The sequence below is a fragment of the Macrotis lagotis genome, chromosome 2, assembly GCF_037893015.1.
Source record: "Macrotis lagotis isolate mMagLag1 chromosome 2, bilby.v1.9.chrom.fasta, whole genome shotgun sequence".
NCBI classification, from domain to species: domain Eukaryota; kingdom Metazoa; phylum Chordata; class Mammalia; order Peramelemorphia; family Peramelidae; genus Macrotis; species Macrotis lagotis.
Window position 1 is genome coordinate 132,619,499 of NC_133659.1, and position 14,743 is coordinate 132,634,241.

General features: G+C 33.3%; 1 protein-coding gene across 7 annotated transcripts in view; it reads right to left on the bottom strand.

The window, feature by feature from the left end:
• The window catches only part of CDC42BPA (CDC42 binding protein kinase alpha), a 364,566-nt gene that overhangs the window by 197,569 nt on the left and 152,254 nt on the right, over positions 1–14,743 (bottom strand). For all 7 annotated transcript variants that reach the window (XM_074222837.1, XM_074222834.1, XM_074222835.1 and 4 more), the window contains exon 6: positions 169–262. In XM_074222837.1, coding sequence (XP_074078938.1) covers positions 169–262 — 94 coding nt within the window. The remainder of the gene's footprint in view (positions 1–168; positions 263–14,743) is intronic.

Below are 14,743 nucleotides of genomic sequence, written 5' to 3' on the forward strand. Positions count from 1 at the left end.
TGTTAGTTTTATTTTGAAAATGATTATTAAGTTTAGAACAAAAATATTAAGAAAAATGACTTTATAGGGTAACATAAGAAAGTTTACAGAAATGATTTCTAAAGCACATGGGAAAAGAAAAAAGGTTTCAATGGAAATCTGTGAGACATTTTTTTCAAATATACATACTGTTCCATCTTCCATGAGTTTCAAGCAAGAACCAAAATCCGCTAACCGAATGTGACCATTCACATCCATCAGAATATTATCAGGCTTAATATCTCTGCAAAAAAAATGCATTAAAGTTTTAGATGAAGAAGAACAAACATATATTTAATTTCTATATGATTTCTTGACTCACTAATTATTACTTATTTATTTGTTAGCCAAATTCATTCTCATCTCAACAAGTCAGTAGTATATTCCTGGTTCTCTTGTAGACCAGTAATATAAGAATGTTTGACCATTAACTTCATTCCATCTCCCTCTGACAAGAAATAACCTTTTTTTTACCAGAAATTGAAGAAAAGTGTAGTAGTTCTATATTTACATTTATGTTGTTAAGACATTTAAAAAAAGTGGTAGTAATACCTTTTCATGGATTTCTGATGGTAATTCTAAAAAATGTAAATATGCAAGTTATTTTAGCATGAAGGCAAGAATAATTTCTATTGGGGTGAAATTATGGTCATCTCTAGCTCACATGTCTTTCATACTGATGAGGACTGTTCTCATTAAATTTAGAACTATGTTAAGCCTATATTTATTGCAAATCAAAAAAAGAGTATGTTAATTATTCCCTCCATACTTCATAGATACAGCAAGAAGGCAAGAATATGGTTCAGTATATGTTGGAATTTTCAGGGGTGCTAATAAAACAGTACACAGATAGGTTTTCTCATCTTGAGTTACATTATTGCTTAAAATGATCTTTCATTCTACCATAAAAAATTAATTGTTTCAGAAGACACCAATCCAGTGAAATGCCCATGCTTCTTTAACTCCATCAGCTCAACTCTTCAGAATGCTTATTTTGCATCTGCTGTTGCCACAACTCTCTATAAGTAAATGAAGGCTTTGGATGAGCTACTGAAACAGCAGTTGACTCCATGATGTTATTCCCTCCAACAGTATAAAAGTTAATTCAACCATATCTTTTTACTATGTGCAACTCTTGTTCATCTCTCCCTCTCATAAAAATGAATATCTCACAGTAAATTAGATAATATGAAAGGATTTTACTGTAATCAAAGTGTCTCTACAAAGTTAAATCTTAGACTAGCAAAATCATTTTAAAACATAAAAATAAAAGAGCTTTTAAAAGAACAACAATAAAAAGGGTACTCCTTTTCATATCACAAGCTGTTGGGCAGACAACCTTTTTTAAAAAAAAGATAAAAATATTAAACTTATCTAAGCCATATTATTTCTTTTAAAAAACATAAAAATAAAAGAGGGAGTTAGGCTGTTAATGAGTTTGAGTTTAAAAAATTAATGGGAGGGGCAGCTAGGTGGTGTAGTGGATAAAACACCAGCCTTGGAGTCAGGAGTCCCTGGGTTGAAATCTGGTCTCAGACACTTAATAATTAACTAGCTATGTGGCCTTGGGCAAGCCACTTAACCCCATTTACCTTGCAAAAAAAAAAACAACTAAAAAATTTAATGGGAATATCTTTTTAATACTTTTGTAAACAATAACCTTATGTTCTTTGAAGTAAAAACCTCAATAACCACTCTATCAAACCTACTAATGTACATTTATACAAAAAAAAAAGAGTTAGAATAGAGTTCAAGAGATTTGTTTAAAGATCAATTTTTAATAGAATTTCTCCAAAGTATTAATTACTACCTGATTAGGGGGAAATTATGAGTTATTACTTTTTTGATGACAATTTCTTTTCACACATTCACCCAATGAGACTATTATTTTCCCTAAACAAACACTAAGCAAACCATTACTGGGCTACTAATCTTACTTGTGAAACTTAGGGTGTCCAAATATCCAAATCTATTGCTTCTGACTATCCCCTGCCCCAATCTGCCCTCCCTTATATCACCATCCTCCATTTTTCTTATTTCCTTCCCCTCCTACTTTCCTATTGGATAAGACAGATTTCTATACCCAACTGAGTATGTATGCTATTTCCTCTTTAAGACAATTCTGATGAGAGTAAGGTTCACTCACTTCCTTTCTCTTTCCCCCCCTTCCTCTCCACTATAAAAGCTTTTTCTTGTCTCTTTTATGTGACATAACTTAGCCCATTCTACTTCTCCCTTCCTCCCAGAATATTCCTCACTTCAATTTTTTTTAGATGTCAATCCTTCATATTCATCTCACAAATGTTCCTTCTGTCTGTATGTATTCCTTCTAATTGCCTTATTAATGAAAAAGTTCTTAGAAGTTACAAGTATCATCTTCCCAAATAGAAGTGTAAGCAGTTTAACCTTATTAAGTCCCTTTGGATTTCATTTTCCTAATGACCTTTATATGCTTCTCTTGAGTCCTGAATATGAAAATCAAATTTTCTACTTAGGTCTGGTCTTTTCATCAAAAATACTGAAAATCCCTTTTTTTTTTAACTGAATGTCCACCTTCCCCCCCCCCCCGCCCCCAAGGATTATAAACTCAAATTTTGTTGAGGTGATTCTTTTTGTTTGTTTGTTTGTTTTTGTTTTTGGCAAGGCAAATGGGGTTAAGTGGCTTGCCCAAGGCCACACAGCTAGGTACTTATTAAGTGTCTGAGACGGGATTTGAACCCAGGTACTCCTGACTCCAGGGCAGGTGCTTTATCCACTGCACCACCTAACCACCCCGAGAAGGTGATTCTTGACTGTAATCCTACCTCCTTTACCCTCTGGAATATCATAGTCCAAGTCCTCTGATCCTTTAATGTAGAAACTGATAAATATTGAGTAATCCTGACTATGGCTCTACAATTCTTGAATTACTTCTTCCTGACTGCTTGCAATATTTTCTTCTTGACCTGACAACTCTGGGATTTAGCTATACTATTCACATGAGCTTTCATTTTGTGATCTGTTTCAGGAGTTGTTCAGTAGATTCTTTCAGTTTCTATTTTATCCTCTAGTTTGAGATTATCAGTTTTCCATGATAATTTCTTAAAAGTCAATGTCTAGGCTATTTTTTTAGTCATGGCTTTCAGGTAGTCCAATAATTTTAAAATTCTCTCTCCTGGACCTACTCTTCCAGGTCAGTTGTGTTTTTTTTTCCTGAGATGCTTTCTATTTTTTCATTCATTTGATTATCTGTTTCTTTACTTCTCAAAGTCATTAGCTTTCATTTGCTAAATTATAAGAAATTATTTTCTTCTTACACCTCTTTTTGCCTTTGGCCAGTTCTACTTTTTAAGGAGTTTTTTCTTCAGTGGATTTTTCTGCTTTTTCCTTTTGGCCAATTTTGCTTTTTTTAAAAACGCATTCTTCTGCTTGTTTTGTACTACTTCTACCATTTGTCCTGGTTTGTTTTTTAAGGTGATTTTCTTCAGTATCTTTTTGTGTCTCTTTTATCAAGCTGTTGACTCTTATGATTTCCTTGCATTACTTTTATTTTTCTTCTCAATTTCCCCCCCCACCTCTCCTACTTGATTTTCAAAATCCTTTAAAAACCTTTTTTTGAGCACTTTCATGACCTGAGTTCAATTCATATTTTTTCTTGGAGGCTCTGAATATAGGAGATTTGACTTTGTTTTCATCTGAGTATGTGTTTTGATCTTCCTTGTCACCATAGTGGTTTACTATGGTCAGAATTTTTTCTGTTGCTTGCTCATTTTTCCAGGCTATTACTAGACTTTAAAATCTTTCTTAAAATCAGGCTTTGCTTCCAGAATGGAAAAGGCACTGTCTCTAGCTTCAGGCATTTTGTGCAACTGTTTCCAGAGATATTTTTAGGAACTGACTTTTAGGGACCTATAAGGTCTTCAGTTCTTTCAAGGTGGTATGAGATCTAAGGAGAAATGTTTATTACTCTCTTGGGCTTTAGTATGCTCTATGAGTGACCACAAGCACTCTTTACTGCCCTGGAACTACGACAAGGGTCCCTGCCCCACTGAAGTCACAAGCTCTGCTCTAGTACTCCTCCTCAACTTGTGACTATCAACCCAACACAACCCAGATTCAGTTATGGGAAAAGCAACAGGGTTTCTGCCTCTGACCTAGTAAAGAAAATACAGCAATCTCCTTCTGACCAGTTATTTGATGCTGAGAGCTCCAAAAACAGCTGCTGTCACTACTGATTCAGTCACCTCCAAGGTCTGGTCCTGGTTTTCTGGGATCCAGTCTATGCTGGCATTGCCTACATTGTGGTCCTCTCTCACCCTGCTGCAACAGATCTTTCCTATTGATCTTCTAAGTTGTCTTGGCTTGGAACATTGTTTCACTCCATCTTTTTGTCAGTTCTGCTTCTCTAGAATTTGTTTAGAGTCATTAGTTAAGGGTGTTTGGAGGGGGTTGGGGGGGGAGTTCAGTTATGCCCTGCCTTTATTCTGCCATCAGGGTTCTGCTTCTTTAAATCTGTTGAACTACAACCTGAGAATCTTTATCAGTTTTCCATTCCATGGATTTTATAAACTTTTCAATAGAAATGAATTATAATATTATGACAAAGAATGGAATAGTTTCATACACCTCAGTAATTTTATACATAAAAATTAACAAAGCAAAAATGACAAATGAGTAAATAAGAAAAATTTAGATCTGTAATAGCCAAACTCTTCCCACAACCAAAAAAAAGTCTACAAATCTGTGTTAAAGTCAGTGAGAAATTAAAAGGAGATTAATCTTAATTAAATCAGTAGGATATCCAATGACCAAGAAAATGACATCAAATTTCTTTGACCTGGGAAGGATACCAGCACACAACTGTGATCTTAAACTACCTTAAGGATGGCATAGTAGCCTAAATGAGGGAAATCACAATCCTTCAGTAATGAAGGAACACCTATTCTCTATTATATAAGAAGCAGTTGTAGAAAGAATTTATCCAATTTAAAGGAAAATTTAACAAGCAAGGTCTGTTTAAGCAGAACTCACAAAGACTTTCTCATAATAGAATGAATTTTCTATTATCAGAAATATTCAAACACATAATGGATCACCATGTGTCACTGAATGAATTTCAAAATAGTTATAGGCTCTTCTAGATACAAAGTGTGAGGATGAATGTTTGAAGATTGGCCACAAAACTTATTGTACCCATTGATAAATCATCTTAATTCTTTAAATTTTGGTTTCCTCATTTGCTAAATAAAGTTAATATTACACTACCTAACTTATAAGGTTATTATAAAGGTTTTTTAAAATTACCCATTTATTTTTAGATCAGCTTTATTTTTTCAGTCTATCCTGCTCTCTCCCCACCTCAGTCATCTCTTGATACAAAGAATAAAAAAGAGAGGGGAAAAATAATTTGGCCAAAACTGACCAAATAATAAATTAAATCTGATAGTATGAACAGTATTCCACAACCATAGCCTTTACTTTCTCAAAAAGGAGAAGGTAGAACATTTTCTATTTCTTCTTCACTGTCAAACTTGCTTGTTATAATGATGGTATTCAGTTTTAACTTTTGTTATTGCTTCCATTTAACATTACTGTGGCTAGTGTGAATATTCCCTGCTTACTTTACTTTGAATCAGTTCATGTAAGTTTTCACATTTTTATTTTTCACATTCATCTTTTTTAAAAAGTCAATTTTATTTTCACTTTTAAATTCTCTTCTTCCCATTTCCTTTACTTTACCCACAGAAAAAACAAACCTGTTAGAAATATGTATTGTCAAACAAAAAAAAAATTCTGCCTACATAAAAAATATGCTTTCACTGCATTCTGAATCCATTACTTTTCCTTTTGGAGATGGATTACATTATTATTTTTTACAGCAAAGAAATTACTTTACATTATGTACCACAACTTGTTGAGTTATTTCCAAATTGAGGAACATCTATTTCTTCCCAGTTCTTTGATACAATAAAAAGTAATTTAGTATATATTGGACAATAGTTTAGTATATATTGGACCTTTCTTTATATCTTTAATCTACTTGGTATATATGTCTAAAAGTGGAAACCCTAAATCAAAGCATATAGTAATTTCAGTAACTTCAAAATTTTTTCTATACTACTTGAAGAAAATATTTTCTAAAAATTTAAGTTACAGAATTATAAGGAATCCCATCCCTTCCAACACTATTTTTTTCATTTTAATCAAGCTCAGATAAATTTCTATTCATACTATTATTCTATTCCAATAGCCCTTTTCAATGCTGTCATTAATCATTTATTAATTTGACATATTGTCAGGAACTGTACTAAGTACCATAAAAACAAAGGAATGCAGAAGACAGTCCCTATTCTCAAGGAGCTGCCACTCTAATGGGGAGATCACATGCAAACATTATGTAAAATAAGATTATGAAGGATAAATTGGGAGATAATCTTGAGATTTCTTGCATAATGTGCAATTTTAGCTAAAGGAAGCTAGGAGGCACAATTAATGAAGAAATGCCTTCCACAAATGGGGACAGTCACTGAAAAGACTTAAGTCAGGAAACAAAATGTCTTGTTTTAAGGTACTAGAAGATTAGTGTCAATGGATCACTAGAAAGGTGGGAGAAAGATAACATATTCAGTTTTGGACATGTTGGGTTTCAGTTATATTTGAAACATCAAGTTCAAGATGTTCAAGAATTCATTGGTGAAATAAGACATTTAAGAGGTTAGGGATGGCTAAACAGATCAGAGAGCATTTGCATTGAGATTATAGTTGATTCCAAGGGAGCTTATGAGATCACCAAATGAAATAGTATATAGGGAGAAGAGAGATCAGGACCATGCCCAGGGAGGTACTGGGCATGACATGAAGATCCATCAATGGATATTGAGGGGCAGTCAGAAAGGGAGAACTAGGAAAGAGTAGGTTTAGGAACACCTAGCAAGAAAAAAAAATTCAAGAAGAGAGTAATATGAAAGCACTAAAGGCTTCTGAGAAGTCAACAATAAATGTTAGTTTTGGCAATTACAAGATCATTAGAAACTTGGGAAAGAGCAGTTTCAGTTGAATGATATTAAAAGGCAGACTGCAAAAAGTTAAAACAAAACAAAAAAAAAGGAAAGGATGAAGGGGACACTAGTATGTTTGTAGACAGTACACAAGCAACTAGCAGACACAAAAAATTGAAGATAAGTATGAGTGGGGATGATAGGTGGAGCAGTTTATTCCATCCTATACAAAGAAAATAGAAGGGCACAGAAGTTTTCATGAAGCAAGCAGAACCAGGAAAACAATACATTCAATGTAAATGGAAAGAACAACAACAACAAAAACCATCTCAGTTAAATGCTATGTAATTATAATGACCAAGCCTGGCTGGTCATTCAAAAGATATTAGAAGGTAGCTCCCTCCTTTCTACGTAGAAGTGCAGGATTTTATGAATGGAACAATAAAGAAAATGCTGAACTTTCTTTTTGGAGTGTTGGTTAATTTTATTGCACTACTCTTTTTTTCCTTTTCTTTTTTTTTAAATTAAATTAAATTTTTATTTTATTTTATTTCTTTGTTTTAAGGGATAGCAGAAGGGGAAAGAAAAATTGAATAATATAGATAATACAAAAGCAAAATCAATACAATTCTCAGATAATCAAATGGATCTTTGGTCTCATTGAGATTCAGCTATTATCTAAATGTCAGAGATCACAAATTGATGCCTAGCAGTCTTAAAGCAAAGACAGAAGAACCTCTTATAGTAGTTTCAAAGACCTCCCCAGTCTATTCTACCCCCAGGACATTCTCTCTCCCATAGAAGGAGCCAAAGCTAGACAAAATGAATGAATGAATATTAAATTCAAGTTTCTCTTAGATTCTTTCAGAGTTCTTATTCAGATTCATACTCCAGTGTCTCATATAAAGTGACGTTCACCGTAATCTTCTTGCAGTACTTCACCCAGACCAGAACAGCAGACTCCTTTGACAACATCATCCAGGATTTTCTAATCCTCTCCTCTCCTCCATATTGTCTATATCTCTGGCAGATAAGCCCTTGACTCATTACATCAAGATCCACAGGGAATCTATTTTGTAATTGTTTGTTTATTCAGTCATGTCTGACTCTTTGTGACCCCCATGGATCCTTATAGTATCCCAGGCCCTTCTATCCTTCACAACCTCTCAAAGACTATCCAAGTTCATGCTTGCTGTTTCCTTGACATTATTATCCATATCATCCTCTGCTATCCCTTTTCCTTTTGCCTTCAATATTTCCCAATATCAGGGTATTTTTCAATGGGTCCCATCTTCTCATTATGTGGCCAAAGTATTTAAATGTTCAATTGTTAGCCTGAATTAATTTAAGTATTGACTGATTTGATCTCTTTGCTGCCCAATGGGTTCTCACATATCTTCTCAAGCACCACAATTTGAAAATGTTGATTCTGTAGTGCTCAGTTTTCCTTGTAGTCCAAATCTCAGTGCTACTGAAAAAAAAATCAAAGCTTTGACTATATGGACCTTTGTCAGAAAGTGATGGTTCTGCTTTTTAGTATGCTTTTCAGATGGGTCACAAATTTCTATCCTCAACCTTTATTCTGTGGATCTATACCACACTGCAGTAAATACTTCTGAAAAATTTATATCTTCCTGTTTTGTACCTCATCTGTTGTTTATTAATGGATTAAATTGGTTATTTTTATTTTCATTTTTCTAGAATTTTGAATGATCTTGATATACAGATAAGAAAAATTATGTTAAAATCCCCTAAAAGGTGGCATTTTGATCCGAGTCCAATGCTTTTTAATAAATAGCAAACAGCTTATATTCTCTACAACTTTCATTCAACTGTAAAATAGTAGTAAGGAAGTGGTCCTTTGTTGCATATGATTCACAAATAAGGAACTATGCCCAAAGAGCAACAAAACTGACCCAGCAATTTCAATACTAGACCTACATCCAGAAGAAATCATAAAAAATGGGAAAAGTTCCACATGATCCAAAATATTCATAGCAGCTCTTTTTATAGTATCAAAGAATTGAAAATTGAGGCAATGTTCAACAACTGGGGAATGGCTGAACAATTTTGGTATATGAATTTAATATACTATTGTTTTATAAGAAATCATACATAAAGTATGGAATGAATAACAGGAACTGATGTTGAGAGAAGGAAGCAGAAATAAAAGAACAGTACTTCAAAATGTACACATTAACAACACTGTGAGTTGATCAACCCTGATGGATACAACCACTCTCAGCTGGTCAGAGAACTGGGACAACCCTAAGAGACAGGCTATGGACAATGCTATCTCCATCCAGAGGAAGAAAAACAAAACAAAAAAAAACAACTGTTCACATTCTGAATGAACACTACATTCATTTTTTAAAAAAATTCTCTTATGTATTTCTTTCCTATCTCATGGTTTTCTTTCATTTCCCTTAATCCTAATTACTCATACCAAAGATGACTAACTTGTAAACATGTTAAACATAAATGTGTATGTACAATATTCACTTGCTATTTAATTGTACACATTAACAGTAATATTGTACTGGTAACTCAAATGAATCTTCCCATTTATTAGAGCAGTTAGAAGGAGTACACACACACACACACACACACACACACACACATATATACACACAGGAAAGAGCTGAATATGAAGGTGTATCATAAAGATGGAGTTAATAGGTGAAAACAGAATATACTGGGAGAAAGGGAAAGGAGAGGTAAGAATGGGCTAAGATATTTCATATTAAAACAGTCAAGAAAAAACTTCTGCAGTGGAGTAGAAAGGCATGGGGGAATGAGTGAGTCTTCATTCTCATCAGAAATGGCTCAGAGGGGAAATAACATACACACTTAATTGGGTATAGAAATCTATAGACCCCTAGAGGAAAAAGGAAAGGGAGGGGAGAAGGAGACAGGAAGAGGGAAAGGACAGTCATAAACAACACACATTTGAGGAGGGACAGGGTGAAAGAAGAGAGAGAGAGAGAGAGTGAAAATAGGAGTAATTGGGAGGGAAGAGGAATAGAATGGAGGGAAATACAGTTAGCAATAGCAACTGTAGGGGGAAAAAAACGAGGCAACTTCTCTGATGGACTTCTGATAAAGAATGTAATCCATCCCAGAGACAGAGCTGATGGTATCTGAACACAAACTGAAGTTCATTTTTTTCTTCTTTCACTTTATTTTTTTGAGGTTTATCTATCTTTGGGGGGGGGGGGGTTATGTTTACTTTCACAACAAGACTATTGTAGTAATGTGAAAATTTTTTTAAAAACCAGAAATATTGGAGATGGCTCAACTGTGATAAATGCGACTTCTCTTAACAGTTCTGCATCCAGAAAAAAACCGAAAATCAAAAAACCACTATGGAATCTGAATGCAGAGCAAAATATACTATGTACCTTTTAAAATTTTTCTTTTATGCTTTTTTTGTTCCTTTCTTATTGCTTTTACCCCTTAGTTCTAATTCCTCTCTGACAATATGATTAATATGGAAATATGTTAAACACAATTGTACATGTACAACTTTTACCAGCTTGTTCTCTATCATGGGAAGAAAGAGGAATGAAGGGAGGGTGGTAGAAAATGTGGAACTCACAATTTTACAAATGGATGAGTGTCGAAAATGGTTTTGCAAGTAATTAGGGGAAAATGCTCAATTTAAAATGCTTTTGGACATTCAATCTGAAATGTTTGATATGGGATTAAAGTTTAAGGGAGAAATGATGAAATGACCAAGTTACTGGATAGACACTAGAGAGCAATTTATTGATAAGGAGAATGAGCTAACAACAAAAGACATTGAAAAAAGAGCAACTAAATAGGTAGGAAGCCAACTCAGGAAAGAATAGTGCTAAGAGTTCTGAGGTAGTCAATAATGTCAAATGGAGCAGCTTTGTGAAGAAAGGACTGAGAAAAAAATCAGATTTGTCAAGAGATTACCAGCAATTTTATGGAAACAATGACATTTGACAGATGAAGTCAGAAGGAAGACTGTAAAGTAATGAGGACTAAGTGGAAATAAAGAACAAGAAGGCAGATACTTTCAGCAGTTTGATTGAAAAGAAGAGGGCAATCTCTAGAATTTATGCAATATGCAATGCTTTGAGGCTTATATATAGTGTTTGCACAAGGCCTTAATGTTTGTGTGGCAACCAAGTCAGATAAGCTGATGAATTATATCATATCTTTTAGTGAAAGACCTGAATGAAATGAGACAAAATGAAATAAATAAGCAGGAACAGAAAAAAACCCCATATGTTTACTGATAATGTTCAGAAAATGATCAGCAAAAGGAAACCAAATTTTGAGTAACAAACTAGTAATAGTTCTAGAGAAGGGATAATAAAACATTCCTCTCCAAATGTTTTTTATACTATTAGAGATAATCATTCTATCAGTAGTTTTTATTTTTTTACAATATTCAATTGCAAAGGATGAAGACTGATGAAGTATATTGGGAAATTACTGTACTATAAAAATAAAAGGCTTGAAAAACATAAGTTATATTGTGGAGGTAGCTAGGGGATATAGTAGATAGAGCACTGACCCTGGAATCAGGAGGACCCAAGTTCAAATTTGGCCTCAGACATTTACTATCTTCTTAGCTGTGTAACCTTGGGCAAGTCTCTTAACTCCATTGCTTTGCAAAAATCAAAAAAAAATTATACTGTGTTTTAGAATATACAATATTGTTTTACCAGTTTGAGCATATCTAATTACTTAAGTTTAAAGGTTTTAAAATAGTGTATAAAAATTCAAATATATATATGGTCCATTCAGTCCAATAATTTGCCTCTACTTTGGCCCTCTCAGAAAGTTAATTGGTTTTATTTGGATCATGATTACTTTCAGGAATATAGTACTAAAGGTTCGATTAGTTAAGATAAAATAGTGATCTCCAAACTTACTATATAATTGTCTTGAATGACTTCCTTGTCCAATTATGAAAAAGAGAACTATTCTGTTCAGTATAAGATCAACTATTATTATTATTATTTTGTTTTTAGGATTTTTTGCAAGGCAATAGGGTTAAGTGGCTTGCCCAAGGCCACAAAGCTAGGTAATTAGTAAGTGTCTGAGGCCGGATTTGAACTCAGGTACCCCTGACTCCAGGGCCAGTGCTCTATCCATTGCACTACCTAGCTGCCCCAAGATCAACTATTATATGATATATCTAAAAATATTTCAACTTAGAATTAAGTAGATGATAAGAACTTGACAAAGCTGCAAACTGAACTACACAAATATGCACAATTAATAAGCAACCCCTTATTTTATAACACACTTGAATCCAATCAACATTCTATATGAAGACTTTGGTTCTACTTGATCTTTCAAGCAGAGAAGACAAAGTTGTGGTTATTTAAGACTCCAAAGATTCTCATGGTCATTTTACAAATGAAAATGCAACAAATCATATGTTTGAAAAAATATCATTTACTTGATATTACTTGAAAACATTATTTGACCACTAGGGAATGGAGAATATTGGAAAATAGAGAGTGCTGAAGAGAGTGTTGGATTTCCTTTAACCTAAAGACAAGTCACAGCTCCTCCAGAACTAATTTTTCTCACCTGTAAAAATGAGGGGATTAGAATAGATAATATAAATTGCCTTTCAGTCCCAAATCTATGACCCCAAATTTATAACAAAGCTGTTCTTTATGTAGAATTAGAAATATTTAGAGTGATTTATATCAATGCTATATAATTCCTGTTTTTCCTTGGATAATTTTGCAAATAAAAAAATTTGGAAAGATTAAATTTTATGGTCAATACAATGAGACACAATGTTCACATTTTAAAACTTCAAAGGTATTCCCACAAAATGAAAACCAAAAGCAGTAAAAGAGCTAATAAAGAAATAAGTAGGTAAATTCTGTTTCTAAATGCTCTTTTAATATTAATTTAAATGTTATTTTAAAAATCAAAATGCCAAATGATAGTAATCTAGTATTTAAAAAATTAAGACAAGAGTAAATCGTAAATAATGTATAATAAAAGTAAAACACATAACATAACAATCATTTTTTTAAAAAGTATAGAGGTAAATTTGGAAGTCCTTACTCCAATAAAATGATGTCTAATAAGTAATTATTTTTCTGTAAATATACACACTACACACACACACACACACACACCCAGACAGATCACATAAAATCATTCTAGAAGCTTACAAGAAAAAAAAACAATAAAAGGATTTACTCTTACTATGTACTGCTTATTGCCTGAAAAGACAATACTCTGATTTGCATCAGTAAACTAGATTTTTTTTTAATATCCTGTTGGGATTCCTACACTAATTGGCTCTAGTATATTGAGAAACCTTGTCTTCTTTATATATTAAAAACCATATTATTATGCAGAGTTACTGCTTTTTGTAATCACAATTAATCAGAATTCAGTTCACTTTAATAGCTTATAAGTTCATGAAAAAATTAAAGTATTTTAATTGTTTAAAAACCAGATGTATAATGAATGTTATATTAAAATTTATAAATATTTGTTTCTTATATACTTCGTTGAATCAATCTAACTTGCAAAAATACAATGGTGCAACATTATAAGACAGAGCAAATCCCCAATCAGTTGCATATTTAACACCCCCCCCAAAAACCAGTTTCTAAAAATGGAAGCTCCCACAGTATTAAAAACAATTCACATCTCTATGCAGTTTAAGATTTATAAAGCATTACAAATTTTTACATAGACCCCAGGTGTCATTTTTTTTAACCTGAATACTTCTATGTAAGCCCAGAATCATTTACTCAACCCTAATTATAAAGTACAATATTTTCTAGCAGCTATGAATATTATGATTACTTTATGCTGGGCCATGCTTAATTTATGAATGTTATTAACATGGAAAATTTGTGAAGGGAGTATTACTTCATGACAAGGAAAGCAGACAGGACTTGAATTCAAATTGAGCCTCTAAAGCTTGTTATCTGTGTAATCTTGAGCAAATCACTAAACTTCTTTAATTCCTAATTTTCTTATCTATAAAATGAAAGTGTTGGACAAATGTCCTCTCAGTTCCCTTCCGGCTTCAGAATTGTCTTACACTTTTGCTTTTTTCTCTTCTTCAGACACCTTTTCAATCCCTCAGTCACCTCACATCTGTGTCACTTCAGGGTACAGTCTTTGTATTCCTGGTCAATCAGGCTGCTTTTACCTACTGGATAGCCTTTTTAACGATACATACATCATACATACATCCAGCATTGATGATGGAGGACAAGAGTACTGCCTTTTCACTGGTCTCCATTTCCAAAATGCTCTCCTTCATCATTTCTCATCTTTTCGCTTCCCTGACTTAATCACACCATCTCCAAGAAGCCTTTCTCCATTCACCTTAATAATACTGCCTCAAAGATTCCCTCAGATTTACACAATCTTATAAATACCATCTTGTTATGAACAAAACTGCTTGCATACTGTCCCCCACAACTGAATGTGAGCTCCTGGACAGTAGGGATTGTTTTAACTTTTTTTTAATTGGTATTGTCAATGCTTAACACAATGCCTAACACATGTTTAATATTTGTTTAACAAACATGAGGTGGTAGTTGACAGGGCAAAAGAGAATACAAAGATTATGACAAAGTTAAATGAAAAGCCTATACATATGGTCTATCAGCCTGTATAAATGGACTAGTTGGACCCGGAATTAAACAGAGACAAGGCTGGCCTCCAGAAAACTATAAATTATTCTAAATAATTCAAAACTTCTCCAAAAACAAAGT